The following is a 22,669-nucleotide window of genomic DNA, read 5'->3' on the forward strand; positions in this document are numbered from 1 at the left end:
ACCCCTAAAATGCCTGGGAAACATCTTTTTCGATCCCATCCCTAGAAAATACCCTCTCTTGACATAGACCAATAGCAAAGGCTCCAAAACTTGTTTGTGCATGTATGTGTAAAACAGGGATCCCCACAGATGTATATATACACAAAACAACTTATTAAAGATAGAAAAAGAATGACAATATATGTTGTTAAATGTAAAACAAATGGTGGAACTGAACAACACAATCAAACATTAAATGGTAGCATGGTGGAGTGTCAGTGCTGCTGCCTCTCGGGTATTAGTTTCAATTCCATTTAATTTTAATTAGTGCAAACTAACATCTCCACTTCATAAGACAGCTTCTGTCCTAACATATCTTCTGTGTGGAGTTTGCATGCTCCTCCATGGTCACTTGGATTTTGTGCAAGGTACTCATGTTTCCAGACACAGTCCAAAGCCAGAATTCATCTTTGTAACATAATGTCACCAATAGTATAACTGTAAAGCCAGGACCTGTAAATCTGCACACACACGATCACATTTTTCCTGCATATCCTAGATATAGATATTGAAATGTATATTTTTAGCCAGGACTCGGGCTTTGCTCTAATAAAAGAATGTTCTCACACTATGATATTTATATGACATTACAGGTTTCACTTGGCTAGCATCCCCTGAAGAGTGTTGGAGTGTTTTAAAATGTGGTCACAACATCCAACGTTTGTGATGTTCGGCAACTTTACTGCTGCTTTTATCCAAATCATCTTACTTGTGCTAACCTGAAGCAAGCCTGTATAATCTGATGTCAGACTCTGCACCCCACAATCGTTTCTTCTGGTGTCGAGCTCAGGCCAGGCACACGGATTCTCGTAGAAAGGCACCACTCATTTTCTGAAACTCCCATAGTATCACACATTGTTTTGCGTAGTCTGGAATAGCCTCAGTGGGCTGTGATTACCCTCGTTGTGGATATAAGGCATGATTCATCAGCTTATAACAGATGGCTCTCAAACTCAAATGCAAACACTAAGCATCACCACTTCTTAGGACAGCTTGCATTGAGTTACTCCTAAAGTTCATGTTTAGCTGTTCTCTACAGTTTGACACATTTAAAACTGTCCTGGAAAATATTTTGCAATACCCAGGACAATTGTGGATTTAGGCTGCTCTGTTTCTGATTGTTTTAGACCAAACGGTCTGTTCTGATAGGAGAGCTGATACAGGTATGTTGGTAGATTTTCATTCTAACAGAACTTTATGACCTAAGCAAGCTTCTTATTGGCCCAATTGGACTAATGTACTGTACCACCCCTTCAGAGCTCTTCAGGAGCTTTAAAGAAACCTAGAAAATCGGATGACAGGCCAGCTCATAAAGGCAGTTAACATCATGTTATAAGCTTGGAAGTTGTTTTAAGTTTTTTTTAATTGTGAAGCTTCTTTTAAATATAAAGCATTGCTTACAAAATGATTAAGAAATAAATAGATTGTTTTCTATGCATGGTAGGGCGGAATTAGGATATTAGAAACATGAAATGTCAAGTACAATAAACGTGTTCACTCAAAGCCTATACTTTTGCCCAGTTTAATTTGTAAACCATAATTAAATGATTGAGCTGGACTTCCAATTGCACATAATATGCAGGTCAATTCCTGCTATAGTATATTTTCTGCTTAATTATGCAAGTTAATTATAGAAAGCTGTCCTCAGAAGAGGGGAGAGAAAAAACACAGCTGACTGTGTGCAATTCAGTGGACAAAAAAGCAAAGAATTCAAGCTTGAAGGCAGCCAAATATTTTGTAAATAACAGAAATACTGTACACCATACAGCAGCATCATCTAGGTCTGTGCAAATGAACAGGAAAATCTGAAATAGGTCTGAACCTTGGCCATGCCAAGTGCTGTATTAGCAAGCGCTGTATAATTTCAAAACACTTGATGAGCCAGAAACACATTAGAGAAACCTGCATTGAAACCCAGAGAGATCGTTCTGTCAGGTCTACAGCATTGTGTAGTACTGGTTAGGGCCCTGGACTGGTACAGGAATGGCATTGAGTTCATATCCTGGGTGGGCCTCTCCTGTGTCACCCTTGAGCAAGGTAATTTGATTACTTCAGTAAAATGACCCGTTATATAAATGGGTGCAAGTCACTTTGGATAAAAGCCATATAAATTAATAATAAAAATAATAATGCTACCACTTCTCCAGTACATAACATTTTGAAGAACTGTCAAAAGCCTATTCTGAAAGCCTCACTATTTCTCTGTACATGAGGTGGTAATGTGCTGTAAGTACGGATACTCTGTGCTCGGAGCTCATTTCTTTACTGCCTGAAATCGCCTGGGAGTCCGATTCAAATTATTAATTAATGATGACCTCTCTTCCTTAGCTGTGTATTACAGCCCCCACATTAGTTTAAACAGAATCCAATATCTCCCCCTGCCTCTTAAATGAGCTCTTCTTTAATTAGAAAATACGTGGCAGTCATATGCTCTCCAGCAAAGTCAAGCACATTGCTACCAGACTCCAACACTGTAGGTGTTAAGACTTCTACTTTTAGCACTTTTTTTTCCCCCTTACTTACTCCCGCAGCATAATGAACACAGTATCGCATCATGCCATTTAAAGAGAGAAAGCTGAAATTTGTCACCATCAAATTCAAAACCTGAGGGTTATTTGAACCTGGACCTGAGATAACTCAGCCTCTTGAATGTCGGGCATGATGAAAATCACACAAACAAATACAATGAGCAACCAATAAGTCCTGTTTATCAGGAGCACAATGCCTTCATGCCATCATTATGATGGATCAATACCTTAGATGGGTCTGCCAGTAGTGGAACCATGTCTTCTTTAGCAATGAATGAAAGATTGTGTAGGAGACCTTGACTGGTGTCAGCAAATGTGGCGCAAATGTGCAGAAAGACATGCCAGGCATGAGTCCTTTGAACATTTGTGGGATGATCTAGGCTGACATGTTGCATCTGAATAGCCATGTGCTGGTTCTATGAAAGAAATGGGCCAGAAGCTTACAGGACATCTTCTGCAACTTGGTGTAAATCACGTGGTGCAGATTTCCAGCTTGTATTTCTCCTGAAATTGGCTACACATGCAACTAATCTGTGCCTTTCGTAGCATATACTCTTTTTAGTCCACCTCATTAATGACCAATGTTAATTAGTATAATTTACATATGTCATGTCTGTTCTGTAAAATGTTAGTGCACCTGCTACAAACCACACGGTCAATTTCCTGAAAATAACTTTGTGAATTCGTTTCTCTTATAAGTGATGGTTTTTTTATGCTCAATACATAAACTTGGAATACCTTGTATCAGCACAGGACTAATGATAACAGAATACACCCCTGGGCTGTGTATAATCTATTATTTGTACACCGTGAGCATTAAACATGAGAAAAGCTCAATGCAATTGGATTTGCTTAAATTCAGAGGAACTGCTTCAGCCTTTCAGCAAACCACATGCCAGATTTCCAATCTGTTATCCTCACGATAGAATGTTTATCAACAAATGAACTCATATTAATCCTTCTAATAATTACTTAAAAACTAAACTTAAAGTGAATTTCTCTCAATGCAGCAAGCTTTGTGCAGTTAAATCTGGATTTTCCCTTGAGGAATGTTGAAGTTCTTCATGAGTCAAGCTAAGCATCCTTCATATTTTCATAAAACACTATATAATAATCCTTATATTATACACAAAAACTTACAGATAGGCCAAACCTACTTTTATAGTTTTTTTTTTTTAAATATGAAAATATTAAAGCCATGCAATGGCTAAAATTTAAAAAAGTCATATAAATAATTGGTATAAGGCAAGACTAACTCTCGCCACTAGATGTTGCAAAATTTTGGTTTTCACTAATAAGCACAATCTGAATTTCATCTTAAGACTTAAAGTAAAAACAATCCACTTCAAGTGAGGCATGCTTAATGCAAAAACTCTACATGCATCTTAACATACTTAGATACACTCTGGCAACTCTAACGTTGCAAACGGCAAAGCCTAGTACTTCCGTCAGTGGTCTGAAATCATGTCAAGATAAGGGCTACATGGTTCCACAATGGTTATCACTGCTGCCTCCTGGTGCTGCACACTGGGTTCAGTTCCTGGGATTCTATCTGCGTGGAGTGTGTATGTTTTCCCTGCATCTCTACAAGTTTTCTTCCATGTTCCAAAGCCCTTAATTGGCTTCTGGCAAAACTGGCCCTGGTGCGAGCGTGTGTGAGTCCGTGTCTGTGTCTGTGCGTGCCCTGCGGCGGACTGGTGGCCCGCCCAGGGTGGGTTCTGCCTTGTGCCCATTGCTTGGCGGGTTAGGCTCCAGCCCCCCTGTGACCCTGTGTGGAATCAAACAGTCAGAAAACGGATAGATGGATGAATGGCAAGTGGCTTTAAAATGATCGAATTCAAATCATCTGCCTCTTACATTGCGCCTTTATTTTTAGGAATGGGCCGAGAAGCGAAAGGCTTAGCATTTATGCCCACATGGGACAGTATGTGTGTTTTTTTGCAGGTAAACCCTTTATACACATCAAAGCCTTTTCAGTGTTTGAGGATGCCCCCCCTACACACCTGGAGGCCCCGATATTGATGTCTATCATTGTAGCTTCTGTGCCATTGGTGACCAGGACCAATCAGATGAGCCCCCCAACCTGAAACTTTGACTACACACAGTTGACACTCAGCTGAACGTGAACGTGAAGGTCGATCGGGTCTCGCCGGGGTTTGACACGGTGCCAATATCTGAAATGAACCCAAACTCAGCCTGGGTCAAGTTCCGTGAACATCAGTTTTGATCCCGGCAGCAATAGGTGGAGTGCCTGCAGGAAGTAGTCATAAACCATTCTTCAAAGACTGCAGGTCCTCCAGAACAAAGGTGACCTATAGTTGCGCTACCATCCGTCCATCTTCTGATTGCTTCATCCCATTCAGGGTTGTGGGGGAGCCAGCAAGGGGCGATAGGCAAGATACACCCTGGGCAGGACACCAGTCCATCGCAGGGCAGAAATACAGATAGACACTCACTCGCACCTGGGCCAGTTTATCCAGAAGCCAATTAACCTACTAGTAGGTCTTTGGACTGTGGGGGAAACCCTCATGAACATGGAGGGATCATACAATCCCCACACAGACAGAACCCCAGGCCTGGAATTGAACCAGTGGTCCCAGCACTCAGCACTGTGCCATTGTGCTGCCTGCTCCCACCTACCCATCACCCATTGCCTCATGATATAGAGAACAGAGTGCATCAGAGCCTTGTCCAGAAGCTAAAAGCTGAAAACGTTTTTTACTCTAGTAGACAGCCATTGGTGAGACAAGGGTTTGGGACGCTAAACAGTCCTGAGGGAAGAACACAGTAAATTGTGGACTGCTTGTGAATTTGGTGGGTGGCCACGACCTTGAGTTGGAATAAAGGGCTAGAAAATGGATGGACGCACAATCGTAATTTGGTGCCAGAATTATGCTTTTAAAAACGGAGAATTACATCTCATTGACGCTATTCACTGTCATGAATTTCAGTGAAAGACTGGAGGACCGTTTTCGCATTCCTCCGAGGCTTGCTTAGTGACGTTATTTTGTTACCATCGCCTTTGCGCTCTGACTCGTTCTGCTCTGTAACATGCAGTGTATCCGTCTCTGCGCGGCTGAAAACTGGTTTAATAGGTAAAAGTAAAGGAAACGGAATGTGACTCGCATACTCTGTCATCCTTAGAAAAAAAACCTCTAAAATGAGCTGTACATGTTACCACTCATTGACATCAGAGATGTGCATGGTCGCACATTTCTAAAATACTGTTATCTTCTTCAGTTTTCTCGGGTGAAAAAAAAATGTTTTAGATAAAGCCATGTGTGTATATATATATTTGGAACAGTTAAATCAAAAGAAAGAACCACGTGACTTTTAGAATTCATAGATAACTTCAACCGACGAAATTGGCTGTATTTTCCGACTAATGTACAGAAGATAATCATTTAATCTAGAATACGTGAATATCAACATCTCGCTGCTAACATTCAAATTGCATGAAATAGCTTTAAAATTACCGGCCGCAACCCTAATCTCCGTGGGTTAAATGTTTAAGCCTTCCAGCACAATGGCTAAAACTTGAGTCAACTATCAGAAAGAACTAAGCTATACCTACGCTCTGAACAAGTTGCTCAAACACACTTGTGCCTTAACAGATTTGTAATTCTGAGGCTTAAGCACGCAGATGTGTGGGTTTCAAGAAAAGCATCGCTTAAATGCCCCCCCTCGACACAACTTCCAACGCTGCCTGGCTGTTCAAAAAAAAAGGGACACAGGAACGCCTGATAAGATGCTAACTCGGCTCTCTGTCATTGCGCATGATACTGCGGCTCGCACAACTGCACGCTCCAACTCACCTTGAGAACAGGGCTCGCCCGCTGCTGCCGCCCGACTGACGGGGGGAGCGGCCAATACCCGCCCACAGGCCTCCCACACCAACCAATAAGCGCGGAGCGCGGGCGGAGCCACCCGCTAAAGGCCCAAGTTAGGTTTCACCGCGGGTTCGCAAGCTTAGCGCTGGCTGCCTCCGAACTCGCTGGTTGCAGGTGCTCTATCTCGACGAGAGAGGATGCGAACGGAGAGAAGGGGAGGGCGAGAATGAAGGCAAGCGCAGAGGAAAAAGTGCACAGGGCATGAGTAAAAGGGTATTAGCGGGAGATTGTGCGAACACCGTCCAGGGGGCTCGGCGATGAAAGATTTACTGAAAGGGGCACTTTGAGATATGATGAGGTTTCTTTCTGGTTGGCAATAGTACTATGATTTGGTATGTGGCCACTTTGATAGCAAGTGTATTCATCACCCGAGGAACGGCTGCTCAAGGTGAGTTGAAGTGCAATATTTGATGCTGTTTGGTACCCAAGTTTTTCTTACCATAACCAATTCTCTTTCGTATTTTTGATGCCTGTCGTTTCTCCCTTTTTTATTTTAGTGTACCAGATTTACTTGAAAAACCAAAATGCAATAGTTATTATTTTAAGTATCCCGACCGGCTGCGGTTTCGTAGCTTAGGTTAAGTTGTGAGAAATTGCAAGACGTGAATAATGACTGTTGATCTTTGGCTAATTAATAGTTATTGCATAGTGCAGGGAAGAGCGATCAGTCCCTTTTCAGAAAGTGGAGTAAATTTTCTATAAATACTTTTAACGCTTTATGGGGAAAATGGTTTGAAATGCAAAGAGATAAAAGAGTTTTTTTTGTATTATGGACAACATTGTTAAAAAAAGGCAAGGTGGTTTAGATTATTAGTTACACTTTTCCCCATGACACATACAGTATGTCAAAAAAAGCCAAAAAAATATTATCTGCATACAATGCTGCGGTGTTTAAAAATATGCTTAATTTAAGACTGTATGAAGGTCTTTAGCTCTGTGCATTTCCAGTTGTAAATTTAATATAAATATGACAGCAAGAAAGATTGCATTTTTAATCCAGTTATTGGGACAATAATGTTATTCCAGTTTCTTCATTACACAGTCCAGCATTCCAAGTCGGGATTGGGAGACAGATCCCGCTGATCAGAACGAACAAGTATTGCAGATCATGGGTGAAATTCTTAACAAGTGAAATGAGTGCATTGTAGCTCTTTGCTTGTGATTGGCTTTATTTATAACGCACTTACTGTATTGGAAAACACTTAAATACAGTAAATAGTTAATTTATCTGAAGAGGCGTCGTGGCAGGCAACAGCATGGTATCCTACACAGAGGTTATAGTACCGGCTTTTACTATGTACAGTATTCGTGTAATGTGTCCTGGAGTAAATCATTCAGCGGCTTTTTATGATCTCGTTGTCAATTTTACTATCTAGTAAAAAGTTAAAACGGTAATATTAAAATACTTTGGGGAAAATCTTAGATCTTAAATCTGGAATACCTTAGAAACCAATATGGGTGCATATACTGTATGTCGGTAGTCCAGAAATCTTGCAATTGAAGTTGTTTTTCTCCCATAAAAAAACGTGACATTTCATAAATACCCCCTTTCCTTATCGCAGCGGCGACGAACGGGTTATCTTTTCAGGGATACATTTTGGTATGTGAGTAACTGCATCGCTAGATTTAACCAAATTTATTAGAAAATAAAATAAAAAATGCCTTAATCTATCGATACTAAAAGTCGGTAATTTGTCTCATGCTGGTGGACTTACTTAACCTTGCAGTACCATTGTAAACCAGAGGAAGGGGCGCTTCTTAACTCAACCTAAACTGGTGCAATAGAGCGCACCAAGTGTACTTGATGCAGAGTACAGTTTGGGATAATTTGTTTTTTAAGTGATTTTGTGTTCTGGCTATAAAACGATGTTATAAGGTTCCCGTTTTTCAACAAAAATGGTCATTTTATTTCGTATCAATGTTTAAATCTGAAGCGAAACCGGTCATGTTTTTTAGGCTGTCGGTATTATACCCAAAATTGGGGCGTGTGCTTTAAACCTTTGAATCAAACGCTTTTCTCTCCCATGACAAACATGGCCTCATAGAGTGCTCTGAAATAATGCTAACAACGTTATATCTGTATAATCCGGTGGAACAGCGCGTCTCTACGTTGAGCTTTCACAACGGGGTATTTTCCAGCGTGTTAAAACGAAAATAAAGGCTTTTCGGTTCTGTGCCTAGAACAGCAGGAAAAAAACACACACATCTGTGATGTGGATTTTATTCTGGCGAGTCTGATGTTGCTAAAATCCGATGCTGTACTGTATTGGCGGTGATGTACCCGTCTAGGTCACTACTCTGCTGCTCTCTCCGTTACGAATTATTGGGGAGGTCAGTTTGGGAAACGAGACTTGTCACTGCAACATTTCGTCACTGGGAAAAAGGGGGGAATGCCTTCCGGAGTGACGGTGGCTTATGCTCTTTACTAGAATCATGTGCTTTCAGAGCAAGCGTTTCTCCTGCTGAGTCAGTATACACAGCGCTTCTGACAGAGCGTTGACTCAGTGCGTGTGGAGGTGGTGCTTTGGAGTTGAGCGTGGTGAGATTTGACAAGATCAGAGGATTGCTCTTGCCTCCACCGTGAAAACCCTGCTATTGCATTTTTATGGGACTAGACCTGAGCTAACGGGAATAGTGTCTGGTTTGTTTTCTTTTTTTTTGTGGCGCACTTCTTTGTAGATTAGAGCGCTAATGAAATGATAACTTCTTTTAATGGAAGCTAATGGATGTGCGTAGGTAATTAATATTATGGCTTTAACGGTAATACGTGCTCATAACAAATCTGTTTAATCTTTTCTTTGAATGGAGAATTCAGAGTTTTGAATGTTGCAATTGGAAGCTCAAATAGCTTAACAAAGCAAAAATGATCCTAATGATATTTAATTATACTTAATTACAGATCATCCGTTTTTTTGGGGATATACAGTACAGTCCACCATCTTTATCTGTCGAGACAGATCTTTTTTTAGAAACAAAAAGTTTTTTTAACGTATTTGGAAGTTAGTTGTGAAACTGACTTGTTTTATTTAAAAAACAAACATGAGCACAATGTAGCTGCAGTATTTGCTTGTCAAAATATTACAAAATACTTAGCTGACATCTTTGTAGTGTGTGTAAAACACTCCTACGTAAACCTTCTACAAACATGTACATCTTGTCAATATTGAAGTTTTTTGTGATATGGCTCCAGTGTAACAGTACGTTTAAATGTGTGATATTGCAATGTTCCAATAACACTGTAAAAAACTACTTAAAATATTGTTCTTAGCACAACCCAACAACAAACGTTCAGCAAAAAAATATAACATTGCCAATATTTTTACAGCATTTTGTGCTAGCTGGCTGGCTTTTCAGTCCAAGAGGTCCTAGGAGTAATCTTTGTTTTACAATATTAGTGCCTTCTCAATGTGAATAAAAATTGCAGTGACAAACTAGGAAACAGCCACCCCAGACCTCTGACCTCCTGTCCTCATGTTTTTGTTACTTTACCCCAGATATTGATTAATTAAGCTCTTACACACTATTCAAATGACTGTTAATGTCAAAGGGCCAATGTTTATTTTACAAACATACATCACCATTGACATTCTTAGCAAAAATGATATATGACCTGGTCTTTCAGGGGTTTCAGAAACACAGAAGGAACAAGGAAATACTTTATTTTTTAGTGGGACAGGTCAGGCAACTGAGCAGCCTTTCTAGAATAAAATGTTCCAGATGACAAAGGTTGCAATATTCTAACCTGAGCATTTTCACAGAGCTATTTGTCTAATTGTAATTTAAAATACAGATGGAACATGTTTAATAGCATCGCTAAAGATGAAAGTGGAATTCCAATGTATCTCAAGTTGGCACCATGTCAAATTTTGCTTAAAAACCAGTGAATGTTATGGAGGTGCTAATCTGTTGTTATTTTCTCCCATGTACTCATTCTACCATTCTGCCATGTTTGAGAGTACTTGCTCCCTGAAAAAAAATAGCACTTGAATCTGAAGAGACTTAATATTGTGAAAGTTCTGCCTATAAAATTATAAGGCAGTCAAGACTGTCAATATCTCATACAGTATGTGTCAGGTAAAGTTTGGGAAAACCTGCTTTTCCTGTGATCAGTGTCACTGGCATTAAACTGAGACCTGGCAAGAGTAATATCAAACATCAGGGGCAGGTTTCAAACAACAGAAGGACTCTCTCTCATTTGAGTTTAGACCAATGCCCCTTTTGAGAAACCTGTTAACTGTGAGAGATCTGCCAGTCTGGGCTCAAGGAATGTGGAGAAGTCAGACCAGTACACTGCTATCCAACATAATGAGCTCTGTCTTTTTAAATAATAGCTCTGAATTAAGATCTTCACATTCAGCTAACATTATTAATTATCGCCCGAGCTAATTTTCATAAATTGTAGCCATTTTACCCAGATTTTCTGTTAAAGGCTACAATTTCCTACAGTAAATTTAACAATGCAGACCTAATTTCTGGAACTAACTTGGATTTGAGCCCAGGAAAGCGGAGTCGGGAGCCGAGGTTTTGATGTTCCTCGTGCCTGGTGGTGGAGGAACGTTTTTTAGCTCGCCAAAGACGTGGGTTCCCACAGCACTGCCTATCTACATTTCAAATTAAGCTTTTAAACGCTCAATAAGTGTGATTGGAGGATATGTAGGGGACGTCTGCTGGCAGCATTGCGTTTTAGCGAGACTTCATTTATCTGCGGTCCCTTGATCTTATTACACATACAACCAAGAAGCTCATCAGCCCCGTCCAACGTGTCCCGATCTTCATGTGCGTCAGAGCTGCTTCTGCAGACTTCTATGTCACTCCGTGACTTAAGGGCCTCATCGCAGCACTTCTCAGATGCATATGCTTTGTTTTCCCCTACCTCACAGCCAAGAACTGTGTGGAAACAGAGACTAACAGAAGCTTTATCCTTCTGCTGCTCCGCTGCTGTCTCAAGCTGTCAGCTGGCAGCCACTTTTGCTTTCGCCAGCATCGAACTGGATGCGAGCCAGCCCCCCCTTTTCTTTTCCCTACCAACACAAACCCTTTCCCAGTTGAAATCCCCCCAGTTAGACTGCCGTGAGCTTTACGGGACAGACAGGGCAGGAACTCTTAATGGGGGCCTGGAGGGGGTGTGATGGAGGCCTACGCCACACTTGTTGAATCTCTGAGTACCTCCCCCCCACCCACCCACCCCAGGGGTATTGTGCATCTTTATGCACGATATGAGCATATGCCCAATAACGTCTGTCTCCCTTAAACTGATTATGACTAATCTCTGCGGCTGAGTAAATGCCACACTGGTACCCTTCACACACGCAGGCAGCAGTTAGCGCGGGTGGGGGCTGATGAGGCACCCTCGCCCTGCAGTTATCTCATCAGAGGAGGCTCAGGCTCTCTCAGAGCAGGAGCCGCAGGAGAGCGGGCGGACTGGGCATGGGGCTTTCCACCTCCCGCAAGCGTGCCGCTTCTGCGTTCTCGTGCTGTAAGTATTGGCATCGGGCAATATGGTGTCGAGTGATGTTGACAGAATCAGCATTTGAGCAGCACCGCTGTCAGAGCACTCAATGTGTTAGGTCTCCCTTTGTGCTTGACAAAAGCGCTAGGTCCGACTTAAAATGTTTCCTTTTGCCGTTCTCATGAAGAGTAAACTCGTGGATTGTGTGGTAAGTTTCGAATCCATATGTGTTTTTTAATGGAAAATGAACGTGTCTTTTGACCATTTTTATTGTAGCATGGTTATGAGTCAGCAGGTAGAGGACTGGTTGCAACGCATGCTGATTGCTGGGTCTTTCAGAACCCGAGAATGAGATGGAGTGTATACTGTACACACCACAGCCGATACATTGCGTCTCTTTTCTTTTCCTTTCAGCGTAGATTAAACCTTCACCTGTTCCTATTTATACAGGAACTATATCAATATCACAGAGATAGTCTTTACTTTACTGGAATATAAACATTCAGTAGTTAACCTCTTAGGAGCTAATTCTTTATGACTCTTATGTAGATTTAGTTTAGTTATGTAGAGTTAGTTTCTTGACTTTTGATTACCTAATGTAAATTGGTGGAGTAATAAATTGCATTTCTGAGGAAGCTTAAAAATAGCAGTTGAATCTGAAGAGACTTATTACTGTGAAAGTACTGCCTATAAATTATAAGACAGTCAAGACTGTCAATACAGTACATACAGTACATACAGTATGTGTCAGGTAAAGTTTGGGAAAACCTGCTTTTCCTCTGACCAGTGTCACTGGCATTAAACCGAGACCAATCTGAATTCTTTAAAGAATTGCTTTAAATCTTTAAATGATTTGCTCTAAAGTGACGAATGGCATCAGAAATTAGATTGCAAAAGCAAAATCTTATAAAATGGTGCCATTTTAAACTGGCAGTTGAAATTATTAGGATTGCTTGGCTAGTTTATATCCCAGCTCTTCCAAGTACTTTCTGCCCTCAATATACTGTATTTCTAATTTTATTAAACGACTGTCCCCTCATCGCAAGTAATTAAAATTGCAAATGGTTAACAGCTTTCAGATCAAAGAACAGCAAATCTGAATTCTTTGACAAAATTTGCATGTTATCTATCTAATTACTATTCTAAAAAATGAAGAGAAACACTCATTAATCTCTATCTCTGTATACAGTATGTAGGAATGCATCAGTGGTACTGATGTGAAAGTCCGACTTAATCATTTTATTTAGATTGTTTAAGACGTGCTTGGGCTGGTCTTTGTCAACTCCATGTGGCGTGGATACTAGCTATGTGTGGAGTGGATGTTGTCATCCTGATAAAAGCTGTGGCTCTTGGTCTCCCCTGTAAGTGGACCTTTCTGTTCTACCTCATGTAGTCTATGAAAAATTAAGCATTGGAACTAGGAAGAAAAAAAAATATTACAGTGACAGTGACAAAAGCCCTGCAACGGTGACCTGAATGCATAGATTAAGTAGAAGGCAGGTTTGACATTGATCTAATGCCTGATTCATTGTGTCTTTCTATGGATAAGGGGCATTTGTCACCCAAGCAGAAGATTTCCTGATGTGTCTCCAGCATCAGTGCCTCCCCCCAGTCACGCTTATTCTAATTGTAAGATTCTTTTACCAACTGCCTCTACTGGCAAAAGTAGAGGTGCGAAGCTTGCCTGAGTAAATGATTCACAGAGGCATAAATTACCTAAATTGAGTCTCGCCTGATTTTTTTTTTCTGTAAGAGAAATTGGGCATGAGGGCCTGCTACACAGTAAAGGACTAAGCAGGACCTGTGTGTGTGTTTACACTTTCCTGAAAGACTGGCCAGCTACAAAATTGGAAACAAGCCTGCCTCAGGTGAAAAGGAACAGTATTATACCATCATAAGCTTCTCTTCTGGAAATCAACTGTCATGTAGTTCAGCTGACGTTCTGTATAATTGTCTTTTACAGTTTTTTAACCCTCGTCACAAGCTTGGTGTTTTTATACCTACTGTATCAACTAAGCTTATAACAATGACTACAAATTGTTTGAAACATGGTGTTGGCTTTCATCAAAGTGAGAGCTGTCAAAATAAATGTATATTAGGAGTTGTTGGTGTAACTATCAAAAACAGAAGTTTAAGATCACTGGCTAATAATTGTTACTTATACTGATCATTGTTCAGAAAACACTTTCGTCAGGACTACATTCCTATACAATCAATATTTAGGTTGCTTGACAAAAATTCAGCAGCGTTTAAATATGATCTGACAGTACTAGGATGACAGTCCTAAGGAAACTAAGGAAAACCAGGATATTGCTGTAAATTGTGTTGGTTGATGAGAAGTCAACACCGTTACTTCTGGATCCCAAATTCCAGAGCAATACCAAAATGTGGCAGCTGTAATAAGAGGTGTTGCTTTCAAGTATCGCCCATGTGGTAAATTAAGTGGGTCCCCAACTTTATGGAAAGTAGGGTACAACTCTATGCCACAAACTATGAACATAGTAATTAGGCCTGTTTTAAGACTGCATTTATAATATTGCAAAACTACTACAAGCTACTAACTGCAAATGTGTTCCTTAGTATTCATTCTACAGTGGGTTAATTTGACCTTCTCCTTGTACAAAACAGATTGTGTAAACCTTTGTGAAGATGAAGATTTAAGAAAAACTTGAAAGGGGATAGAAACACCCAAGATAAATTTCAATGCTCTGTTCTAAAAGGAATAGTTCAAATACATGCACTCCGAAATAAAATGGGCTTTAAAAGGCACACAAATTGACAAGTGAAAATAGCTTTTTCCATCACCCGGCACACTGCTTTCTTCAGCAGGTATACAGGAACAATGAATATTTCTTCAGACACCTTCTTGATCTGATTACAAGGAAATACAGCATCCCCACCTTTTCTTTAACAGCATCTACTTGGGTTTTAATATTTTTAGCTTGAATGTCAAGATTAATGGGGCTAGCAAAGTAGTCTTTAGGCAAGAGCTCAGAGGAGTAAACTATTAAAAATGATTAACACTTCTTGTAGCCTGAGGGGGGGGAAGGGGGCAGCACTTGACCTGATGACACTATGACTCTTGGCTTGCAGAACCCCTCTAGGCTCTTAGGATGTACTAGTGATCCCCTTTCAGAGAAGCCTGCTCAGTCCCCCAAAAAAAGCCACAAAGGTATTCATAAGCTCCTAAGGTCCTCTTCTGTGGAACAACCCTTCACTTCCATCTTCCACTGGAAGAGCTGGAACTATAAAATTCCTCTCAAACTCCTCTTTTTCCTTATCAGCTCATTCTCAGCCAGCCTCTCCCATCCCTGACCTACCTATCCTATTCCTACCTTGGGACCCCCGCCATGCCCAGCTGGGCTCACAATTCTGTAGCCACTCTTCCCTGCACTTTTTCCCCTCGCCTAATCTACTAGAACACCTCCCTCACTGATACAGAGTTTCCAGCTAAAAACAGTCTACTACTCAGTAAAGACTCTAGAGAATTCAGGCTAAACCAGGTATGCAGTGCACACTAGAGAAACAAATCCTCAGTTCTCTGTGGATCCCTCTCTGTTTACTAAATTCAATCCATAACAATCCTTGCAAGTCTTCACTATCTCTTCCTATTGCTTCAAACCCAAAACTGGACTGCCAGCCGACCACTGATGTTAAAGAACAGGAGTTGAATAAACCCTCCTTCACTATCTAGACACTTTACAGTTCATGATACCACTAACACACACTCTCCCTGCCTGAACTGTAGGGCTTTAGACAGAGCTCCTACCCTCTGCACCAGACTGCTGTTACACTGACTGCTGCGGCTCCTGAGGAATGTCCAATTAAGCACAGGGCCAATCAGCTGATCCCTTCCCTGCCTGTGGAATTCCATTCTACAGGAGTCCAATCACTCAATCAGGGCAGGTGTGTCCAATTTACTGCAGGGAAGGAAGAAGCTTTTCACTAAGTCTCAGCTTGCTTCATCACTATCTTTTGTTTAATCCCTTAAAGAGAGTTACTATTTTGTCCAGTCAAGTCCTCCGGTTTTCCCTGCACTCCAGTTTTATGCTAATATTTGTGTTTTTCTTGGCTATTGCCTATTTCTGTGCGTTTTAATCTTTGTGTTGTGTGTGCAAGCTGTTGAATCCATCCAGGCATTTTCATTCATGAGTTATTCTCCCATCCTAAACTAAATGAAAATGAAAATGAAAACTGAAAATAGTAGAAGGTGACATGTAAATTGAACAAAATAGAAAAGACAAAAGACTTTTGGCCCAGTTGTAACCTTTCTTTAGTAGTGGCAATGAGGAGGAGTGGAATGAGAGGTATAATCTTGGAGAAAAGAAAGAGAACTTAAAAGAGACTAGAAAAGTTAGAGACCTAATAGGCCAGTTATGACACTTCAGCAGTGCACAAAGGACAGGGGTAAGGAGGATGTGTGCCAACTTGTAAAATGAGATGGCAACGGTTTTAGGGAAATCCTGTTCTGTTCATCCCCAAAATGAAGCATCTTTCCAAAAAGATAAAAAAAACATTAAGTTGTGTAAATATTCCACAGACATTGCACCTGTTGATTGTGGTGTTGAGAAGTGTAAATACAGCTATACAGTATAACTGGGTAAAAGCGACCGTACATCTTCTGAAATGTAACCGTGAAAAAGTCTGTGTTTCCTCTGTCTGAAAATGAGAAAATGGTTTGTGACTTGAGTTTACAGCTGTTTTTTTTTCTGCAAACCAAATTATTTCAATTCCACAAGGAATGTTTACAGTGGAACCATTTTCTGACAGACACAGTGCAGGTATACCCAGTCCCAAACAGAAAAGCTATCCATCTATTTTCAATAACTGCTTAGTGAGCCAGATCCTAATCCAACAGAGAGTGTGCACAAAGCAGAATATCCATTGAACCGGACACCAGTCTGTTGTGTAACACACACACTCACATATACAGGAGACACATTTTTTAAGATGCCATTTAACCTAGACTGTGTGCCAGTGCAGACTAAGTGCCACAGTGACACTTTCTGCTCTTTCTGCACTCAGTTGTTCCCTGAGAAGAAGAACATTTGAAGAAATTGTCATGTATCACAACACTCATAACTTCTCAACCCAAATAACATTTCTCCATGTTGAAGAAAATAGAACATTAAGGACGTCCAATGTCCCAAAACTGACTCAGTGCATTAGCTATTATGTGGATGAAAATAGAGGTACTAGGATTCAGGAGGCAAGTTATTGATAAATTTGCTATTCTTAAGGATTGCAGAGCAAAGTTCCTGTGTACTGTATGTTGGCGACTGCAGATTTAGGATATTTAATGCTCCTACACAGATAATTTGGTTAATATTGTGCTAAAATTTGGCCCTGATTAATTTTAGTTGTGATAAGAGAAATCATGAGAAGGAAATGATGCTCCCTGTCAGTCTGCCAACTCTCTTTCCTAAGTTTTAAGTTACGGTTTACTCATTTTTTAAACCAAATGTAGCTCCTGTTCTGCAGCCTGTTCTTTCACATTAGTGTGAATGAATGTGTCTCGCAGACAGTTTAGTCATTTCACTTGCTTAATGTGAGATGCAGCTTTACAAGCACTGAAAATGTTTTCCTAAAAAAAAAATGATCACACACACAAAATGAATGTGAACCAAACTGGGTGTTATGATAAAGTAATAATTCTAATAGTTGCATATAATAAATGAGAGTAGGCCCTTCTGGCCCACCTGGGTCGTTTAATTGCCAAGTGAAACTAAAATGTTGCACAGCTTCAGTTAACCACAGTTAGTGTTGTACACAGCTACCTGCAGAAGCTCTTCTTATTCTACATTTTAAATGAGTTCTCTTTCACTCTTTAGATGGAACCCAGGGTCCTTGTTTCACTGCTGAGTGTGAAATGATCTCCTGCGCTTACTCTACAATCCTTCATTCTTACCTGAATGCAATCTCTTTTCGTTCTCCTTTGTTGTAGACTGAAAATAATTAGTTCCCTTGACCATTCAGAATATGACAGTCCCCTGAAATCATTGTTGCTTCTCTTTGAACTTGCCATAACATCTTTTTAGTGGTATTAGTGACCAAACCTGAGCATAGTATTCCAAGTGAGGTCTGGCTGGTGCATTAGAAAGTCTAAGCATAAGTACAGTGTGCTTATGCTTGAATACCACACATTTTGCTTTATACCCAAGTCTTCTGTCCGCCTTTACATTGCTTCCCCAAACTGCATTGGTGAGGACATGGTAGAATCTACATAAGCACCGAGATCCCTTTAGTATGTAGCTTCCTGCAGGTCTGACTCACCCATGTGATACATGTACAGTGTGTGCGCTCCTCCTAGCAGCGTGGATCGCTTCGCACTTAGCCATGTTAAACGTAATTTGTCATGTGCGTCTGTCCAGTCCATCACATGAACATTATAAGGGCTTATAGAATCTTGGCAATTGTAAATGTAGCTGTAGTGTGCTGTTCCAATCAGCATTGTGTGTGAAGTTGGTTCAGGAAGAATTGGATACAGTCGATGCAGTGCTACTCAGTTTGTTGGATTTGCATGGTCTGATTGCAGTAATAGCTCGGTTGGAAATGCTTTCTAGCTGCAGGTTTGGTCTAAGGATGCCAGGAGCTGATTGAGTTAGAACCTATATAATGAGATTTATAGACTAACACATGTGGCTACTCCGTTCAAGAATATCGGTTATATTCAAATCAACAACGCACTGTAAAAAATTGTCTGGTGATTTGTTTTCTTGTTTTGTAATTTTTGGTAATTCTGCTGTCACATTGACACTAGAATTTTAATTTTAATATTGTTAGACATCCTGATATTTTTGAGGACATTTTTAGTGAAAGGTTCAGAGGTGTTATTCTTAATCAAGAACAGATTGTAGAATAAGAAGTTCTCATTTTCTTGGCAGATTGTCTTTACTTTTTCTAACTTGATTTAGTTAAAATAGTGGATTTAGATAGTTCTAGTGCTTAAAATTATAAAATAAACAAAATGAACATCTTCCCAGCATGTTTTTAAATTTGTTTGCTTTTCGTCCTCTCATAACCACACATCTGTTACAATCTGTATCAGTATTTAGCTGATGCAAAAATGATGGCCTGCTGTAGCTAGAGAACTGTTTATTTGTGTACCAGAAACAGTAATTTGGGTCTGATTCAAACTGTTTGGTATTATGTTCCTCTGTGTTACATAATCACCCACATTTTAAACATTTTTGGTCATTTTAAGTAATTGCAGCATGGAGCTGGTTTTGCCAACATAGCTAAAAAACCTGTCTGCCTGTGGCAGCAGTGCTGTGAACTTACAAATGAAGGCAAGGGCTTTATTGTGTTGTCAAATTTCAAACCGGTGTAGTTTGGGTGTACGTTTTGTGTGAAATACATGAAGCTTTTGAACTTTTAGCTGCAGAGAACCGTGGGACTGGAACAGGGCACATAGTCATGTTTTTGAAGTTGACACCCTGCTTTTTTTCAAGAAGAGATTAGATGAGATACTTGGAACAGTTGAATAATACTAGCAAGCAAACAAGCTAAATGTATTCCTCTTGGTTGCTGTCTTTCGTACATTTATTAAACCCTTCTTGGAGCTGATATTAATGTTTGGCAGTTTGAACTTCTCTAGGCCTAGGCAAACGATAAGCTCCATAAATCTCCGCTATCATTATAAGTCGATCAAAGAGAATATCTGGGCCAGTCCCAGTTCCGTTCACTCTTCCCACTTGCTATCTCAGTGAAATTTCTGAAACACCCCAGCTTTGTCTGTTAGCTTCTCTTTGTAATATGACTGAACAAATGCCAGAAACTAACTAAAAGGCGTTTCTTGCTTGAAAGCACTAAGCACTTTTAAAGATGCATTGTAGAGAAGTTCAGTAAATTATGTATGGCTTTGACTTGATTGAAGTTTGATCTCAATAAGGTCAGTATGCTTCTATTCTAGGCCTGCCACAGGCCACAGAAAAGAAGGTCTAGGTGTTTTAAATTGTAGGCCTTATTTATGCTGGATCACCTGGAGCTTGATAAGTAATCCAATTTCTTGTTTCTCGTGTTTCCTTTGAGAAGACAAGATTTTGATGTAGTTGACGTCATTCATTTTGACTTGACGATCCATCAGTGTGTTTCTTTTCTCCCTCAAGTGAGGGATTTTTGGGATTTGTGTACAATATGAATGCATGCTTAGATGCATTTGGGTCATTTTAATGACTGAGTCTCTAGAGGGAAGGACTGGCTCACCTTGTAAGTTCCTGTCTGGAGTGCATTGTGCACGGGCATGGGAAAACAGAATTAACTGTTAAAGGGTAATGGAGGAGAGGTGTGGTAATATGGGGATGGAGACCTCATAATCTGAGTGAGTGATCTCCGTAGGCTAAGGTTGAGTTAGCAGCAATATTCACTTAAGGATATACAGTAGGAAAAGCAAGGCAAAGCAATCTCATCAGCATTGAGGCAAAAATGCCATAGAGTAGCCTGCCACCCTAACTTTGAGCCTCTAGAATAACATGGATGGGGGTTTCAGTTTTATGTCAGTGACAAAATATTTTTCCTTAGGTGATGACTGTATTCTGTTTTGGAAGCAAATAGCCTCTTTACTCCCCAGTCTACTTAACTCGTGAACAAAAACCTGCAGCCTTGTAACTTAAAGGCTTTAAAGGCAGTAAATCATACAGGAGTATCTATTAACACATAACATTGAGCAGACATCAGCACAATGTTAAACAGGCAGTATATTTACTCATTTATTGACACTCTTGCCATACTGTGTTTTTTTTACTCTTTCTCTGCGGAACGTCTGCTGTGTCAGGGCCAATTTAAAGAAGTAAATATTATGTTATGAAAGTTCATTGCCATAAGCAGTGGCCTTTCCCATTTTGAGGTGGGAAATGCTTTTCTTTGCTTTGTAGGAACTTGTAATTACAATGAGCAAATAGTTCAAGGAGAAGAAATCAACTACAAGTAAAGAACTCCAGTAATACAGGCTGGGGAAGAGAAGACCTATATTTCAATAAGGGGAGAGAGGACAGCCTTAGCTGCAGGCTGTAAAAGCAATCCCTTATCTCAGTGAGTGTCCCTTAATGATCTCTGCTGTTTATGAGTGGCTGGAGGGTATTTTTCGGTGTATAATAAACAACACAGTGATATGAATGCGCTCTGTATCAGCAATGCAATTTTGGCAGTGGAGATATTTCCCCATTTTTAAATTGTGATTTGTTTTCTTGGTTTTACTGTGCCTGTCTTTTGGAAAAGTTAACAAACTGAAATGCTACACAGATGCTTTCTGAACTCAGGGTGTCCTCAGTGCCCATGATATGGAACAGTGAATGAACATCTCCATTCCTGCAGTGAGTGTTGTTTAATTGTATCCAGTGTACTGTAGATGCTATTGGCAAGGTAAAAGGGATGCATTGTTTGATAAACACCGTAATTTAGAAGAAAATATTTTACACAAACAAATTAAGTAGGGTTGCATGAGTTTAACTTTAGTTACAGTACATCTCGCACTGTAGTAACCATAGCCATCATCATCTCTGTCTTTGCTTCTTTGAGGGATTGCTTTTATGGTTATACTGTATCTTCATAAAAACGAAGACACATGAAGGTTAAAGGATGGATGCCAAATTATTTTTTGCTTCTATTACTCAGCACGTGGAAAGAGTATTTCCAATTTCTACCTCTTATTGGTTCCCACAGTCAAACGGTCAAATCCTCTTTTCCTCTTCTCTAACTAATGAGTGGATATTTCTGAACCAGTCAGCCCAGTCGAAGGTCTTCTTGTTCAGTCAACAGCTAAGACAAAATCTGTCGGTCACCTCCTGGTGGCTTCACACTGTCTTGCAGGAGTGTCTCACCTCAGACACCCGCTAAGATCCTTTTAGCAGAGGAGTTTAGCCCCTGCTTGATGCCCTGTTTCATAATGTTATGCTCCCTCTGGATATTCCTGGAGTCTCCGAGCTGATGGCTGCATTCCTCGTAAGTCCAACCCATCAATATTAGCAATGGCTACCCCAGCAGCTTCTAGAACGAGAGCCTGTTGGGTTGCCTAGCGACCTTGCTTCCAAAAACTGATTAGCCTGAGAAAAAATGCAGTCCATGTCCCATTGCAGGAGCACAGTCAGCAGGCAGGGACTGTGATAAGGTGTTGACAAATGTTTTTCCCTGTTCGTGGAAAGGATAGCCAACAAAAAAACAAACAGTAACATGCTTTACCTTATTCCACGCGGAAGACTTTTTCATTCATAGCAGGACTGTTAGGCGTAATTTAATGACTTGATTAAATGACCACGTTGTAGTAGTATATTGTATTGAGTTTCTGTGCTCAAGAACACAGATTCATGAGCTGCACTACAGTGTGAGATGTGTAACTTCATAGTTGTTGTATTTCGTACTGTATGTGCGTCCGTGGCACAAAGTATTGATTATAGGAGTCCAGCCCCTAGTACTGTATGTGCAATCCTTATAGCCTAGAAAAATTTAATGGCTATTCCTCTGTGGAACAGAAGGAAGTTCCTACTAAGTTCCGGCCTAATTTAAGTTTTAGGTTGCTTGCTATGATCTGAAGGAATGTGAAAGACCTTTGGGAAAGAATGTACTGTACACTATGTGTGTGTCTCTCCTTCTCCCTCTCCTGTGTTAATGAAGGCTTACAACAAGGCATGTCTCAGATATCTTATCAGAGTTGGCAGCAGTGAGTATAGAAGCTCAGATATCTATAATTACTTAGTGAAGACGTTTTCCATCTAACTAATTTAATTTAACTATGAATAAAACAAGGTTTACTAGATACAAATGTTTAC

The 22,669-nt window shown here is 40.3% G+C and overlaps 1 protein-coding gene and 1 long non-coding RNA gene across 8 annotated transcripts in view; one reads left to right on the top strand and one right to left on the bottom strand.

Moving 5' to 3' along the window:
- Window positions 1-22,669, bottom strand: part of LOC148641048 (uncharacterized) — a 637,701-nt gene that overhangs the window by 207,296 nt on the left and 407,736 nt on the right. The gene's annotated exons all lie outside the window — the stretch shown is intronic.
- Window positions 6,446-22,669, top strand: part of igsf9bb (immunoglobulin superfamily, member 9Bb) — a 160,663-nt gene continuing 144,439 nt past the window's right edge. For 4 of the 6 annotated variants that reach the window (XM_088620172.1, XM_088620174.1, XM_088620173.1 and 1 more), the window contains exon 1: window positions 6,446-6,845. In XM_088620172.1, coding sequence (XP_088476298.1) covers window positions 6,782-6,845 — 64 coding nt within the window. In that variant the 5' untranslated portion in view covers window positions 6,446-6,781. The remainder of the gene's footprint in view (window positions 6,846-22,669) is intronic. The other 2 variants (XM_088620176.1, XM_088620177.1) reach the window with 2 other exon arrangements.

Source organism: Lepisosteus platostomus, chromosome 25 (genome assembly GCF_059453375.1).
Source record: "Lepisosteus platostomus isolate fLepPlt1 chromosome 25, fLepPlt1.hap1, whole genome shotgun sequence".
NCBI classification, from domain to species: Eukaryota; Metazoa; Chordata; class Actinopteri; order Semionotiformes; family Lepisosteidae; genus Lepisosteus; species Lepisosteus platostomus.